Here is a 17,231-nt window from a genome sequence, read left to right as displayed (position 1 = left end):
TACAGGCTTCCCTGTGGGTCTGTCCCCTTTATTTGGCCGGTGTGAGTGTGGGTGTGTTGGTACTGCTTGTCGACATGTCTGAGGCTGAGTGTTCCTCCCCGGAGGAAGTTACTGAGGGCGCAGAAAAAGATTTGGGAATGACTCTGTCGGCACAGCCGACTGCTGATTGGGTGAATATGTTGAGTACACTGAATGCAAATGTGGCTTTATTGTCTAAGAGGCTGGATAAATCTGATTCTCAGACACAAACATGGAGGAAATCCATGGAGGACGCTTTTTCTCAGGTACAGACCCCTCAGGGTCACAAAAACGTTCATTTACCCAGATGGCAGATACAGATACCTACACAGACTCTGATTCCAGTGTCGATTTCAATGAGGCTACATTACATCCAAAGGTAGCTAAGAGTATTCAGTACATGATTGTGGCTATTAAAGATGTTTTGCATATTTCTGAAGAACCCCCTGTTCCAGATAAGAGGGTTTGTTTGTATAAGGGAAAAAAGCCTGAGGTGACGTTTGCCCCCTCTCATGAACTGAACGCTCTTTGTGAAAAGGCTTGGGAGTCGCCTGACAAAAGGTGGCAGATTCCCAAGAGAATTTTTATGGCATATCCTTTCCCCTCTGACGACAGGTAGAAATGGGAGTCGTCTCCAAATGTGGACAAGGCTCTATCCCGCTTGTCCAAAAAGGTGGCGCTTCCGTCTCCTGACACGGCTGCCCTCAATGATCCGGCGGATCGCAAGCAGGAGGCGACATTGAAGGCTATTTTCATTACTACTGGTGCACTACTCAGGCCTGCTGTGGCGTCGGCGTGGGTGATTAGTGCTATTGCTAAGTGGGCTGATAATTTAGCTTCTGATATGGATACCCTTGATAAAGATAATATTCTTTTGACTCTTGGTTATATCAAGGACGCTGCAGATTACCTAAAGTATGCGGCAAGAGATATTGGGATCAAGGGCCAATGCCATGGCGGTCTCGGCCAGGAGGGCGCTGTGGATTCATCAATGGAATGCTGATGCCGACTCAAAGAAAGCTATGGAAGCTCTCCCTTTTAAAGGTAGTATCTTGTTTGGTGACGGCCTTGCTGACCTAGTGTCTACCGCTACTGCGGGTAAGTCATCTTTTCTTCCTTATTTTCACGCACAACAGAAAAAAGCACCACATTCTCAGATGCAGTCCTTTCGGCCTAATAAATACAAAAAAGGAAGGGGTTCGTCCTTCCTCGCTTCAAAGGGTAGAGGAAGGGGAAAAAGGTCGTCTGCGGTGTCTGGCGCCCAGGACCAAAAGTCCTCCCCCGCCTCTGCCAAGTCCATCGCATGACGCTGGGGCTCCCCTACGGGAGTCCGTGCCGGTGGGGGGCCGTCTCCGAATCTTCAGTCAGGTCTGGTTTCAGTCGGCCCTGGATCCTTGGGTCTTAGACATAGTGTCCCAAGGGTACAAACTGTAGTTTCAGGAGATGCCCCCCCGCCGCTTTTTCAAATCGGCCTTGCCAGTTTCTCTTCCAGAAAGAGAGGTAGTAAACGCTGCGATACAAAAGCTATGTCAACAGAGGGTCATTGTCCCTGTTCCCCCGTCCCAACTGGGGGAAGGGTTCTATTCAAACCTCTTTGTCGTGCCGAAGCCGGATGGTTCGGTCAGACCGAATCTGAACCTAAAATCCCTCAATCCATACTTGAAAACTTTCAAGTTCAAGATGGAATCTCTTCGGGCTGTGATCTCCAGCTTAGAAGGGGGGGGTTTTATGGCGTCAGTCGACATAAAGGATGCCTACTTACACGTTCCAATATATCCTCTTCATCAGGCCTTCCTAAGATTTGCGGTGCAGGATTGTCATTACCAATTTCAGACGTTGCCGTTTGGACTTTCCACGGCCCCGAGGGTCTTCACCAAGGTGATGGCGGAAATGATGGTACTCCTACGCAAGCAGGGTGTCACAATTATCCCGTACTTGGACGATCTCCTGATAAAGGCGAGATCAAAAGAGCAGTTGCTAAGAAGTGTGGAACTCTCCCTGACGGTTCTGCAAAATCATGGTTGGATTCTCAATTTGCCAAAGTCTCAGTTGATTCTGACAACTCGCCTGCCCTTCTTGGGCATGATCCTAGACACGGAACTACGGAGAGTGTTTCTTCCGGCAGAAAAAGCTCTGGAAATCCAGACCATGGTCAAGGAGATTCTGAAACCGGCAAGAGTGTCGATTCATCAATGCACTCGAGTGCTAGGGAAGATGGTTGCGGCTTACGAAGCCATTCCGTTTGGCAGGTTTCATGCCCGGGTGTTTCAGTGGGATCTGCTGAACAAATGGTCCGGGTCTCACCTGCACATGCACCGGAAAATAAGTCTATCTTCCAGGACCAGAATTTCTCTCCTGTGGTGGCTACAAAGTTCTCAACTTCTAGAGGGACGCAGATTCGGAATCCAGGATTGGGTCCTGCTGACCACAGATGCAAGTCTCCGAGGCTGGGGTGCAGTCACACAAGGAAGAAGTATCCAGGGAAAATGGTCAAGCCAGGAATCTTGTCTCCACATAAATGTTCTCGAGTTAAGAGCCATTTACAACGGCCTTCTGCAAGCGAAGAACCTTCTTCAACGTCTACCTGTCCTGATCCAGTCGGACAACATAACAGCGGTGGCGTACGTAAACCGCCAGGGCGGAACAAAGAGCAGGGCGGCAATGGCGGAGGCCACAAGAGATCTCCGCTGGGCGGAACAGCATGTGAGCGCTCTGTCAGAAGTTTTCCTTCCGGGCGTGGACAACTGGGAAGCAGACTTTCTCAGCAGACACTATCTCCATCCAGGAGAGTGGGCCCTTCATCCAGAGGTGTTTTCAGAAGTGACAAGGCGTTGGGGAATTCCTCAAATAGACATGATGGCGTCTCGCCTCATCAAGAAGCTTCCGAGGTATTGTTCCAGGTCAAGGGACCCACAAGCCAGTGCAGTGGACGCCCTGGTAACTCCGTGGCTTTTTCAGTCGGTGTATGTGTTCCCCCCCACGCTTCCTCTCATTCCAAGAGTGCTGAGGATCATAAGACGAACAAGGGTTCAGGCAATACTTGTCGTTCCAGATTGGCCACGGAGGGCCTGGTATCCGGATCTTCGGGAATTGCTCATAGAAGATCCTTGGCCGCTTGCTCTAAGAGAGGACCTGTTACTGCAGGGGCCATGTGTGTTTCCAGACTTACTGCGGCTGCGTTTGACGGCGTGGAGGTTGTACGCCAAATCCTAGCTCGTAAAGGTATTCCCGGGGAAGTCATCCTCACTCTCCTTAAGGCTAGAAAGGAGGTCACGGCAAAACATTATCACCGTATTTGGAGAGAATATGTGTCGTGGTGTGAAACCAAAACAGCTCCTGCGGAGGAATTTCACTTGGGTCGTTTCCTTCATTTTTTGCAGGCAGGCGTGGATGCAGGCCTGAAGTTGGGTTCCATCAAAGTGAGTGCAGATTTCGGCTTTATCTATTTTCTTTCAAAGAGAATTGGCCGCCCTTCCTGAGGTTCAGACTTTTGTGAAGGGAGTGCTGCATATCCATCCTCCATTTGTGCCACCCGTGGCACCGTGGGATCTGGAAGTGGTGTTACAGTTTCTTATGTCTCACTGGTTTGAACCTTTGCGAAAGGTTGAGTTAAAGTTTCTCACTTGGAAAGTGGTCATGCTTTTGGCCTTGGCGTCTGCCAGACGGGTTTTAGAATTGACGGCTTTGTCTCACAAGAGCCCATATTTTATATTTCATGTGGATAGAGCGGAATTGAGGACTCGTCAACAATTTCTGCCGAAGGTGGTTTCTTCGTTTCACATAAATCAACCTATTGTGGTACCTGTGGCTACGGATGCTGTGGCAGTCCCAAAATCGCTTGATGTTGTAAGAGTTTTGAAAATTTATGTCGCCAGAACGGCTCTTGTTAGGAAAACGGAAGCTCTGTTTGTACTGTATGCTTCCAACAAGATTGGAAATCCTGCTTCCAAGCAGACTATTGCACGCTGGATTTGTAATACGATTCAGTACGCTCTTTCTTCGGCTGGGTTGCCGTTGCCGAAGTCAGTAAAGGCCCATTCTACCAGGAAGGTGGGCTCTTCTTGGGCGGCTGCCCGAGGGGTCTCGGCATTTCAACTTTGCCGAGCAGCTACGTGGTCGAGTTCAAACACTTTTCCTAAGTTCTATAAGTTTGATACCCTGGCTGAGGAGGACCTCATGTTTTCTTAATCGGTGCTGCAGAGTCGTCTGCACTCTCCCGCCCGATATGGAGCTTTGGTATATACCCCATGGTCCTTTTGGAGTCCCCAGCATTCTTTAGGACGTAAAAGAAAATAGGATTTTAATACCTACCGGTAAATCCTTTTCTCCTAATCCGTAGAGGATGCTGGGCGCCCATCCCAGTGCGGACTGTTACTGGCAGTTCTATTGATACTTGTTTTCCGTTACACGAAGGTTGTGTATCGGTTGTATTCAGCTTGTTGCTGTTGTTAGTTCATACTGTTATCTGGTTTTCCTGCTAATCCAGTTGTACGGTGTGTTTGTGGTGTGAGCTGGTATGTCTCTCGCCCTTAGTTTAACAGAAATCCTTTCCTCTAAATGTCCGTCTCTCCTGGGCACAGTTCCTATAACTGAGGTCTGGAGGAGGGGCATAGAGGGAGGGGCCAGTTCACACCCAGTCAAAGTCTTTTAGTGTGCCCATGTCTCCTGCGGATCCCGTCTATACCCCATGGTCCTTTTGGAGTCCCCAGCATCCTCTACGAACTAGGAGAAAAGAATTTACCTGTAGGTATTAAAATCCTATTTTTTGCTGTATGCTTTTTGTCGCTATTTGGGGTGTTCTTTTATGTATCTTGTTTTAGCACTTTTTGAATGCGTAAACAACATAAGAGATTAGCTGTACATTACATAATTATAACATTGTTTGTAAAACGTATAATTTGGTGGTGCACAGTAGCAGAGCATTATACCAATTACATTACTTTGAAAGCAATGCAAATGAGACACAAAAAGAAGGGGAAACCAGCTTGTAAGTGCTTTTTATTTAAAGGGAAAAAAAGTATAGAAACAATATTGTATTAACAAGGATCCCAGATATGTAAATGATGTATAATTACTGACATAATGGTAAAGTATCAGCAGTATAGATCTAGATAAATTCTAGCCACTAGAGCTGCTGAAGTATCCAGCCTCCAACTTAATTAAAGCAAGCAAATATCACTAAAAGCAAATACATGTTGAGTATCCCATATCCAAATATTCCAAAATACGGAATATTCCAAAATACGGACTTTTTTGAGTGAGAGTGAAATAGTGAAACCTTTGTTTTCTGATGCCTCAATGTACACAAACTTTGTTTAATACACAAAGTTATTCAAAATATTGGGGCAGATGTATTAACCTGTAGAAGGCATAAGGAAGTGATAAACCAGTGATATGTGCAAGGTGATAATGGCACCAGCCAATCTGCTCCAATATGTAAATTAACAGTTAGGATCTGATTGGCTGGTGCCTTTATCACCTTACACATATTACTGGTTTATCACTTCCTTATGCCTTCTCCAGGTTAATACATCTGCCCCATTGTATTAAATGACCTTCAGGCTGTGTGTGTATAAGGTGTATATGAAACATAAATGAATTGTGTGAATGTACACACACTTTGTTTAATGTACAAAGTTATAAAAAATATTGGCTAAAACTACCTTCAGGCTGTGTGTATAAGGTGTATATGAAACATAAATGCATTCTGTGGTTAGATTTAGGTCCCATCACCATGATATCTCATTATGGTATGCAATTATTCCAAAATACGGAAAAATCCGATATCCAAAATACCTCTGGTCCCAAGCATTTTGGATAAGGGATACTCAACCTGTATCAGCCAGCGCTAGTCATCCTGACAGCAATAACAGTTGACCAGGGCACAGTCCTAATGCAGAAAGCAGTCATTGTAATGCAATCCCTTTTGTTTTTATTGTTACTCATTATACAGGTAGTTTTCTGTTCCACAGGCTTGTGGTGCATACACACTGAGTGATTTTCACTGTGCCCAGCGATGTTCACAGGAGGTGACCTACTTTCCACAGTAGGAGACTGTGGAAAGTGGTACACTCGGCCGGTAAAACAGCCCAACGGACTACGGAGGCCAGCAATGATGCGGGAGATGTGCATCAGCGCTCATCACCCAGCCATGCACACTGGCCGAGTTTGAGCTCAAAGTAGCTCAAATCGCCAAAAGTGAGCTACTTTGAGCTCAAAATTGGCTAGTGTGTATGGGCCTTTAGGTTCAAAAATAAATAGTGTAAAATGCCAAGTATAAGTAGGTCAGTCATTACCATGATTTTACAGGTTACATTGTCATGTTACAAATCATTCAAGGAAAGCGATACAATCATAATTGTCATTAAAACCAAATGGGACTATTACATATAGTTTATATATAGTATTAGGACCATGGTTTTAAAATTATATTTCAAAGTCTGTTTATTTTTTGTTAGGTTTATATAGTTCATCAAAAATACTATACAATCTATATAATCCGCCGCTGATAAAAATGATGTCCTCATTTTGGCATCTAATGATAGTTGGTATAAAGTGGGACTCCTCCCACCAGCAGTAGCGGATCTTGCCACGGGCAAGCAGGACTTTTGCCCGGGGCGCCGCCTTCCGGAGGGCGCCGGCACCATCCACAGGGCGCCGCACCATGGCAAGATCCGCTACTGTGCCCGCCGCTGGTCCCCTGCTGTTAAGGGAACTAGACGCTACCCGTCTAGTTTCCCTTCATGGAGAGGACCTTTGCTGTGCGGTGCGGGATGATGTCATCGCGCACACGCACAGCATTGTGGGACTGACACAGACGCTAGGGGTCATAATTGACCTCTAGTGTCTATCTTTGCTGTGCTATGGGAGAGACGTCGTGACGTCTCTCCCATAGATCCGAGGAGAGGAGCGGCGCCGGCGGAGGTCTGCAGCGGTCGGGAATCAGGAGCGGGGATAGTAAGTATTAAAAAAAAAAATTTGTGTAAGCGTCGCTACTCCTACAGGGGCACAAATGGGGGCACAACTCTACAGGGGGCGTAACTGACCATGCCCCCTGTATGAAGCCACGCCCCTATTTTCCGCCCGGGGCGCCAAAAGGGCTCGAACCGGCCCTGCCCACCAGTGTCAGTGATGTCACTACTAGAGAGTTCCAACATAACACACACCTAAAGTCTCCAAACATTTATGTTATGTCTCATATTTACTCATCATATACCACCTCATCACAACATTGGGCCTAATTCAGACCTGATCGTAGCAGCAAATTTGTTAGCAGTTGGGCAAAACCATGTGCACTGCAGGGAGGGGGGGGGCAGATACAACATGTGCAGAGGGAGATAGATTTGGGTGGGGTGTGTACAAACTGAAATCTAAATTGCAGTGTAAAAATTGAGCAGCCAGTATTTACCCTGCACAAAAACAATATAACCCACCCAAATCTAACTCTCTCTGTGCATGTCATATCTGCCCCCCTCCCCCCCTGCAGTGCACATAGTTTTGCCCATCTGCAAACACAATTGCTGCTACGATCAACTCTGAATTACCCCCATTATCAATATTATCAATAAACAAAATTGTCTAACTGTATGAAAGCAAACATGAATGCACAGGTTGCATACAAAGTATCAAGGACGTCCCAAAAATACAATAGTAAAGGGGGGTACTCACGGGAGAGATGTGTGCTGAGCGATCTTAACACAGACCGCTCAGCACACATCTCTCACCCCGCTCAGCACAGCGCGATGTGCTGAGCGAGGGGGAAAGCCGACGGGGGGCAGCTCACTTCACACAACGGTGAAGTGAGCGACCCGCTAGATTGAGCCTGCATGCAGCTCAATCTAGCATCGGCGGAATTATGAAATCATAACGTTGTCATCCAATGAGATATAATAAAAAATAAAAAAGACTCCCATTTGTCTTCTGTGCTGTATTAGCCAGGTTTCCCAGCACCCTGTAAAGGTATGTGGTTAGCATATCGCTTGTCATGATCCCGACGGGGGCACCATACCGCCCCCGGTATACCGGCGAGGTAGGTGATTCCCCCTCTATGGGTGTCCACGACACCCATAGAGGGAGAATAAAACCTGTGACGAGCGTAGCTCGCCAGCGAGCTCGCAAGGGTCTTCTTTGCACTCGCCCCCCTGTCGGCATTCTACCTCTCGGGATGCCGATGTCGGGATACTGACATTCGGCATTCGAGGAGGTGGTAAATCATACTGAACCCCCTCTAAAGGTCCCTAACTGCACTTCATTCTCTGTATTCCTTATGGCCTTTAAGGTGGTGAGCTGACTAAATTGTACAACTCCGTTATGGGAACAGCACCATTGACTATTCCTTTTACTAGTATAAATCTGTGTGAAAAGTGCAAAAGACAAAATAAAAGGGAAATGAGTGAATGCAGACTCATACCTGTCCTAATGGGTTTCACATTGCTTACTATCCTACCATTCATTAATGGTTCAGTGAAACAGTTTCTGTCAATGTTCTCTCAGAATAAAAATGTTCCAGTGCTGTCATTTACTTAAAATGTAAAGAGCTCCTCTTGGGATCCAAAAACACTTCCATTTAATGTGTACTTCTAATTTAGTTTCATTACTTTTCCTTAAAAGTTTGTTCCATGCAGTGGTGATTGCACACAGTAAATATAGTTTCTGCAAGTTGGATAGCTACAACAATAATGGGAATGTACAGCGGCAACGAAGATGCATCAAAATGGATGTATATAAAAATTCCTAAATGCAAATGTCAAAAACTGGTATTTTTCTTGATTCGGTAGAAATAAACAGGTAACATTTGATTGTATAAGTAGTCGCCCCCAGTTGTAATACCTAGCAGAATCCCCTTAGTTGTAGTGACAGCTGTGAGTCTATCAGGTCTATTCAATGTCTGTCGGAAAGACGCCAGTTTCCGACTTTTTCGGTTGAATCAGGATTCGACCTATTCAAATTGTTTGCCGTTTTTCCGACTTGTCGGAAAGCACGTGGATTGGCAGATTAGCCGCGGATCATTGTGTTTTTGTCAAATTAGCATCCAATTCCGACAGGTTTTTGGCCCATTTTCATCAATGGTGATCCGACTTAAAAAAAAAGTCGGTTCAGCATTGTCAAAAACGGGCAAAACCTGTCGTAAATGCCCTCTAATTGAATACTGACCTGTCGGAGAGGATCCGACAGGCATTGAATAGACCCCTATGTGGCTGAGTCTCTACCATATGGATCCTTTAGTTAATGCCCACTCTGCCATGCAAGTGTATATCATGCTCCATCCATTTTTTTTCTCTGTATTGACAAGCTTTCATCCCCAAAGCAGAGAATTATCCCCTTTGTGTTATACTCCCCACACTGTGCTTCACAGCTGGCAAGATGATCTTTGTGTACTGTTCAGTTTTAAATTAGGAACTAATTTCTCAATTCCCGATGCCTGGTTCAGGGAATCTGGATTATTCAAGTTTAAAAATCTCTGGATTTTTAACATGAAGAATTTCCTGACTGATCGGCGTTCATCGATGGTCACTAATTTCCAATCAGCTGTTTCAGTCGCATCAGGGATTGACTGCGCCAGTGTACTTTTGCAACACCAACTGCAGTGAAGACATATTCTCAGTAATTAAGAGACCATTTGGGAGAGGTAAAAAAAAATTTGGAGTGGCGGCAAAAAGGCAGGCGTGTCATGACCGTTTTTGGGTCATGTCTCTGCTTACATCTGTGATCGTGCATGCAGAAAACATGGCGCCAGTGTTGCATCTCATGCAGTCAATCTGGGAGATCATAGAATCACTTGGGTGGTCAATATTCCTTATTTGCACTGATACTGCAAATGTGTACACAGTTGTTGAGATTTTGCAATGGCTTCGCTAGGCGTCTCTAGTCATTTCTGAGCGGCTGCTTCACTTGCGTTGTTTTTCAAGTTCATAGCCTCAAACAAATCACAGCTGTGTGGGCTTTGTGTACAAATCAGAATCAGGCCACTTTAACCTCTTCAGTGGCATGCCCGGAAATCTTCCGGCCTTACCAGCGATGACAGTGCTGGCAACCCCCGTAAGATTTCCAGGCGTACTACTGACTGATATCCCAGGGACAGCCGTGCAGCGTGCACGCCGCATGGGAATCGGCATACTCCATTCCTTATGCTGCACCTCCCCACCACTCTCCCACTTTAATTTAAGAACCCCCCCCCCCACAGGGTGTGTTTTTAAATTAAAAACTTGCCACTGAAGGGGTTAATAGGTAGAGTACCAACACTATGTTAACAAGCACACATACATTGGTGTACCGGAGTTGACCGGCATCCTTTATAAAAATTGCCCGCAGCTCCTATATTAGACAATTGAACAGATAGATAGATAGATATATAGATATATATATATATATATATATATATATATATATATTATTATTTTTTTATTTATTTTTTAGTGGATTGTCTGTTTATTTTAATAAAAAAAAGCTATATAGTTGTGGGTGTTTTTTGTTTTAGTATATTTAACATCATAGACCATGGGGGGGAATTCAATTAGCTGCAGTAAATTTTTCAGCAAAAAAAAAACAAACGCTTTTTTTTGCGATTTTTGCCAAATTCTTTTTTTTTCTGGGCAATTCAGTTAATGCTGTTTTTTTTTGTTTGTTGTTTTTTAATGGAAACAATTGACCTTTTTCATGTGTAAACACACCGTATCCAGGATAAGTTCCCAGACCCATGTGTTTTCATGATAATGGCCACAAAAAAAGACACTTATCAAGGATTTTGTTTCTCCTGCCTTCTGCCTGAGGCAAGTGAAACAAAATCCCTGATAACGCCAGTTATCGGCATCAATTGAATTACCCCCCAGGGATCAAGGTACGTCCGAAATACAAGATCAAAGGAGGAAAAATAAATAATTACTGCTAGAAATAAGAAAGAAATAGAAGATAGAATTAAGAGACTTCCTTATGAAAATTGACTAAAGCCAGCACCAGGCTCTGATTCCTTTTTTGGTATTTATATTACTGTTATGAAGATGGGATGGACCTTAACAATTAGAGCAGGCAGCAGGGGATTCTAAGCGCTACACGAGGGGCTCATGTGTGATGTGGCCTGAGCTTTACAATTTGCCCATTTTATGAGTGTGGATGTTTATCACGAATGATTCCCAATTCTTTGTGATTTACGGGTAATACGGATACGTAGCCGTATTTCACCAGTCAGTGATGCAGATTTTGTAATGTTGAGCTCTTCAGATGAATAGAAACAAGATTAACACGGCTGCCTATTTTAAATCTACAGTTACCGAACACTAGTCGTTAATGCCATATTGATAAAGTGACAGAACATCCAATTTACTGAATCTGACAATTGTCTTAAAACCTATTATTGTACTAATACCCCTTTCACACCGCAGCTATAACCCGGTAAATTGACGGTTTTTACGTCTTCCAAAACGGGTCTAGCTGCGGTCTGAAAGCGCCACATTGAATTTACCGGTTACAGATTACCGGTATTTTAAAACGGGTAAAAAGCAGGGTCCTACACGGTTCAGACCCGTTTCTTTGTGCAATGTGAGAGGCTCAGAAACGGTATTTCCAAGCCACAGAAGGTGATAGGCTGTCTCCATGCGTGATGTCACCAGGCAGAAACAGGAAATAAACTGGAAGAAACACATGAGAGTGAAGAAGCGTTTTATGCTGTTTTATTATACAGAATAGAGTTTAAAATGGCAAATTGGAGTGAGGAGGAGGTTAGGGATCAGCGGGGATGAAGAAATTGCTAGACAAATCACTGGGACAGTGAAGGATGCAATAATCTACAAAAACATGGTAAAGATGCTTGAAGCTGCTGGGTTCCAGCGTATGACTACCCAAATTATTAATAAGTTGAAGGCCCTTAGACGGAACTTTCACAAAGTACACGACCATAACAGGAAATGACAACCACTGTTTTCTATGGGTGAAACGGGTTCAGTGTGAAAGGTACCAAAACGATAATGAAATGGTAATATACCGGTTACAACATGCGATGTGAAAGAGGTTTAACTGCTCAGACCCGTTTTAAGACCAGTTTTAAGAAACATTTTAAAAGCAGGATTTGCGATGTGAAAGCAGCATGTGACCTAACTTGGAAATTCTTACTAGCCAATACTCTGTGATTACGTTCTGCATCCCCAATTACTGCTCCCTGCAAGTAACTCTTGTATTCCATCTGCATACATAGAATGTACTTAAACCAAATCATTATGAAGTGAAGCATTTCTGGATACTTGTCCACCAATAAATGTGCTGACTGCAAAATTGACATAATATTCCCTTGACTGTATTTTTAATATCTATATTAGCAGTGATGCCACTTTTTCCTCCCTAATGTTATTTCGCTGAGATGTAGTGATTTACACACGCAATCGTGTTCCCATTTCAGTGTTCCTTATTGTAGGCGAATTGCTACAGTTATATTTTCGTGTTTGGGGATTTTCTTGTCCGATGTTCCCTTTTTGCTGCTGGCTGTCAGGCAGTGATTGCCAGTTTTCTGCAATTAGTGGCTGTATTTGTTTTAAGCAGCCCATCTGCTCCACATAACATTGCCTCTGAGCAATGCAAATATACAGTAGGTTAGGAATCTGTGTAGGGTGTGGTGGTAAATAGATGTGCATATAGGGGGTAATTCCAAGTTGATCGCAGCAGGATTTTTTTTTTAGCAATTGGGCAAAACCATGTGCACTGCAGGGGAGGCAGATATAACATGTGCAGAAAGAGTTAGATTTGGGTGGGTTATTTTGTTTCTGTGCAGGGTAAATACTGGCTGCTTTATTTTTACACTGCAAATTAGATTGCAGATTGAACACACCCCACCCAAATCTAACTCTCTCTGCGCATGTTATATCTGCCTCCCCTGCAGTGCACATGGTTTTGCCCAATTGCTAACAAAAATCCTGCTGCGATCAACTTGGAATTACCCCCATAGGCCCTCATTCTGAGATGTTCGCTCGCTAGCTGCTTTTAGCAGTAGTGCAAACGCTAGGCCGCCACCCTCTGGGAGTGTATCTTAGCTTAGCAGAAGTGCGAACGAAAGGATCGCAGCATTGCTACAAAAAAAGATTGTGCAGTTTCAGAGTAGCTCGAGACTTACTCCTAGCTAGCGATCACTTCAGTCTGTTTAGTTCCTGTTTTGACGTCACAAACATGCCCTGCGTCCGGCCAGCCACTCCCCCGTTTCCCCAGGCACGCCTGTGTTTTTCAGCACACTCCCGGAAAACGGTCAGTTACCTCCCAGAAACGCCCCATTCCTGTCAATCACTCACGATCAGCAGTGCGACTGAAAAGCGTCGCTAGACCTTGTGTGAAACTGCATTGGCTTTTGTGAAAGTACATCGTGAATGCGCACTGCGCGCCATACGCATGCGCAGAAGTGTCGATTTTTTTGCCTGATCGCTGCGCTGCGAACAACGGCAGCTAGCGATCAACTTGGAATGACCCCCATAGTGCACTGTGCATGATGATGCAGCAGTTGCTGTGTGCGGATTGTATGCTGTAGCACATTGTCTCTCCAAGGGTGTTTGTGTTTCCATGCCAGATGCCAGTATACAGTATGTATTGTATCCCGGCATGGCAAGCCTGCAGACTTGAGTATCCATCCATAAATTGGATTTACCCTTGCAACTATGTTGGCTTGTATGCCCAAGAATGGTAAGTACATAGCCAGTTTTACAAATCTTTGCAAATTGCACCTGGTTCCTTTTTCTAGAGTCCTTTCCTTAATTAATGTATCAAAATATTGCTCAAGTCTATTAGGAGGTTCCATCTGCAGTTGCATAATTTGGAGCATCATGTCATGTGTGGGATTCAAGCTAATTGTTTGAATACAAATGTGAAATGTGTTATTGTTCACTTTAATTACTAGACGTCCTTAACCATGTCTATCTAGTTTCATAGCTGTCGGTATTTATTAACCATTTATCTTAAATAATACAGACACGTGCTTGGAAAGATAATAAAGCTGATACTAAATGCAAAAGCATTTATCATATTTAGTTGAAGAACGTTGTTTCCACAATATAGATATATATAAGGAATGTGACATAATGTAAACTGTTATAAGGTGGAAAGAATAGGCATCATTTTGATACCAGTACACTTTTATACCACTGATGTCTGAAGGTACAGTATGACATTGGTCATGGTAGGGATGGTGGCACAGCTGCAGGAAGAAAGCCTTACCATGAGTTACCCCAACCCACAGCTACCTAGCATTGTTTGGGGAGGTCTGCTTGTTGGTATGTTGCGTCTACAATGGGGATGTATAGCTTGCTGTAGGTGTGGCCTGGTGATATTTGAAGTAACTTTAATTATATCAGTCCTATATATGTGACCCTGTGTTGCTGCCAGTTCTCGTGTCATTATAGATCCGCCTCGTGTCAGGAAGAGAGACTGCAGCTTGCTAGGTATGGGGGAAACTCATAAAGACCCTTGAATGAAAATGGGAATTTTCAGTTGGGGAAATTGGGGTACAGCTCATTAAGTCAAGGACAACACTTTCCCCTAATAAAAAGTGAAAGTCAGGTGTACCCATATTCCTGAAAGCATAGAGCATAAGTTGCTGTTTGTGTAATGCATAAGAGCTAAGGCTATTGGAGGTAGAGCACCCCCAACACACATCTTTACTCAAGACCATCCCCAACTAGTGGTTAGAGTTGTTTATAAAGCAGCATTAGTGAAGAGCAGCTAACTAGTAGTTTGTGGATAGAGTTAATGGCTTAGGCCCGTTTTTAGTGCCGTTTTCTGTTTCTAAAGGATGTGTATGTGTAATACATTTACTGTACTAGAACACTTTATTTGTATGTGCAAATGTTTAACATAATGTTTCTGTACAGATTGAGTATGAAAAGAAGAAGAAAGACGATGGCAAGCGTTCCCGCGTGGACAAGCAGCAGGTTCTGGACATGCTGTTTTCTGCCTTTGAAAAGCATCAGTATTACAACATTAAAGATCTAGTAGACATTACGAAACAGCCTGTGGTGAGTACCTGATGATAACGAACGGAGGAGGGGGTGGGTTTGTCAGGAACTCATTAGGCAATAACACATACTGGTTTTCCTATTATATTGTGATCACTTTTCTTTGTGACTGTCAAGCCCTTCACTGGGGGCTATGGTACAATATTCAATTGTGTATTATAGTAAACAAGGAAATCTATCTGAGAATAACTATCTCAAAGTACTGGAGAGTTGCACTGCTTCATCTCTCTTTATCGGTCCTATCCATATGTCACACATTTTAAAGGGCTGCTATCTTGAAAGAGCAAATCTAATAGCAGCTATAGAAGAACTGCACATAAAATTTTAATTTGGTAATTGTTTAATATCTGAAAAGGAAAGAAGATATTTCAGACAGTTTGGTGACAATTTGCAGCAACCGCCTGGTGGGAATTCTGAAATACTAATTAATTCTTCTTTCCAGGTCCGGGATTACACAATGACCACAATAAACAAAAATACTGATAATGAATAAAATATTAAATATACAAAAGCTGTAGGAGCTTTGCCAGCTTTGATGCATAGAATTTTTTTTAATGTATAGACTTATACAAATTCATCTACTAATAATTAATAATTGTATTTATATCGCGCTCTTTCTCCAAACAGGACTCAAAGCGCTTTACAGACACCAAAACAATAAACATAAAACAGAAGATTAATACAGCAATACACAGGCCACACAGACCTAAAAATTAAAACCTAGAATGCATAGAGTAATCATAAGCTACTCTAAAGGTTTGTTTGAATGTGGCTATGGATATATGAATCGTGGTATTACCCCAACTCCTTACTACCTGGTACAGTCCTGGCCTACATGTCCCAGCATGCCCTGCCACAATTTTGCAACTAGTGAATGCCAAAACTGTGGCAAGGCATGCTGTGGTATGTTAGTTTCACAATAGCTAGAGAGCCACATGTGGCCAGACCTGATCTAGTATGCTAAAACTAAGCACTTTGGGGTCACGAGAACGTCTGTTGGGGTCCCAGCTGTCACAATGCTGGTGCTGGAATCCTGACAGGCAGTGAGATCCCACCGCTGACATATCTGCGCCACAGGCTTTTCTTCCTCTGTGGGTGTCCACGACACCTGTAGAAGGAGAATAGATCCTGTGGAGCGCGCTGCAAGCCACAGTGCCTGCAGCGTAGCAAGTCCGCAAGGGGCTTTCTAGCGCTCGCCCCACGCTGCAGGTGTTCCTACCATCTTGCCAACTGTCTTGGGTGGACAGTTATACTTTCAAAACACACAAATACAGTTGCACATAAAACTAGCACAGACAAGGGTAACAAGTAGGCGCAGACATGAGAGGCCTCAGATATAGTATATCAGGAGAGAACAATGCTGACACAATAGAAGTTTCTGGAATGGTCATGATAATAGAGCTGATAGAACATGCAGGGGTGCAGCAAAAGGGGGATAGTATATGCTATAGCAAAGGAGTGTTTCTGAGTGTGATTGAAGGTTGAGAGAGTGTTAGCTGATGCAAGGTAGGGAGTTCCATAAGTGGGGAGCAGCATGGAGAAAACTTTGAGGTGGGTGTGGTTTTCAGGTAAATAATTATTGTTAAATAATAGTCAAAGAATCATACAATCATTTCACCAGTGTAATTGATGCAATTGCATTTTTGTAGCCATGACTGCTTAATGGGGGTCATTCCGAGTTGATCGCTCGCTTCCGTTTTTCGCAGCGCAGTGAACAGGTTACTACTGCGCATGCGTATGCACCGCAATGTGCAGGCGCATTGTACGGGTACAAAGCGTATCGTTGCTGGGCGATGGATTTAACGAAGAATCCATTCGCACAGCTGAACGCAAGGAGATTGACAGGAAGAGGGCGTTGATGGGTGGCAACTGACCGTTTTCAGGGAGTGTTTGGAAAAATGCAGGTGTGTCCAAGCGTTTGCAGGGAGGGTGTCTGACGTCAGTTCTGGGACCAAAAAGACTGAAGTGATCGCAGCGGCTGAGTAAGTCCAGAGCTACTCAGAAACTGCAAAAAACTTTTTCGTCCCGCTCGGCTGCACACGCGTTTGAACACTTGCAAAGCGAAAATACTATGCGTGTGCATGGCTGCTAAAAGTAGCTAGCAAGCAATCAACTCGGAATGACCCCAATGTACAGTACTGTGCAAAGTTTTAGGTAGGTGTAGAAAAAATGCTGCATAGTAAGAATGGTTTAAAAAACAGAAGACTTAGTGGTTTATTGTTATTAATTAAA

The 17,231-nt window shown here is 43.9% G+C and overlaps 1 protein-coding gene across 2 annotated transcripts in view; it reads left to right on the top strand.

The window, feature by feature from the left end:
• GTF2F2 (general transcription factor IIF subunit 2) overlaps positions 1 to 17,231 on the top strand; it is a 423,942-nt gene that overhangs the window by 326,883 nt on the left and 79,828 nt on the right. For both annotated transcript variants that reach the window (XM_063952832.1, XM_063952831.1), the window contains one exon: positions 14,856 to 14,999. In XM_063952832.1, coding sequence (XP_063808902.1) covers positions 14,856 to 14,999 — 144 coding nt within the window. The remainder of the gene's footprint in view (positions 1 to 14,855; positions 15,000 to 17,231) is intronic.

This window comes from Pseudophryne corroboree, chromosome 2, assembly GCF_028390025.1.
Source record: "Pseudophryne corroboree isolate aPseCor3 chromosome 2, aPseCor3.hap2, whole genome shotgun sequence".
Lineage (NCBI taxonomy): Eukaryota > Metazoa > Chordata > Amphibia > Anura > Myobatrachidae > Pseudophryne > Pseudophryne corroboree.
The sequence above is the reverse complement of the archived record's forward strand: the minus strand, read 5'-3'. Positions and strand labels throughout refer to the sequence as shown.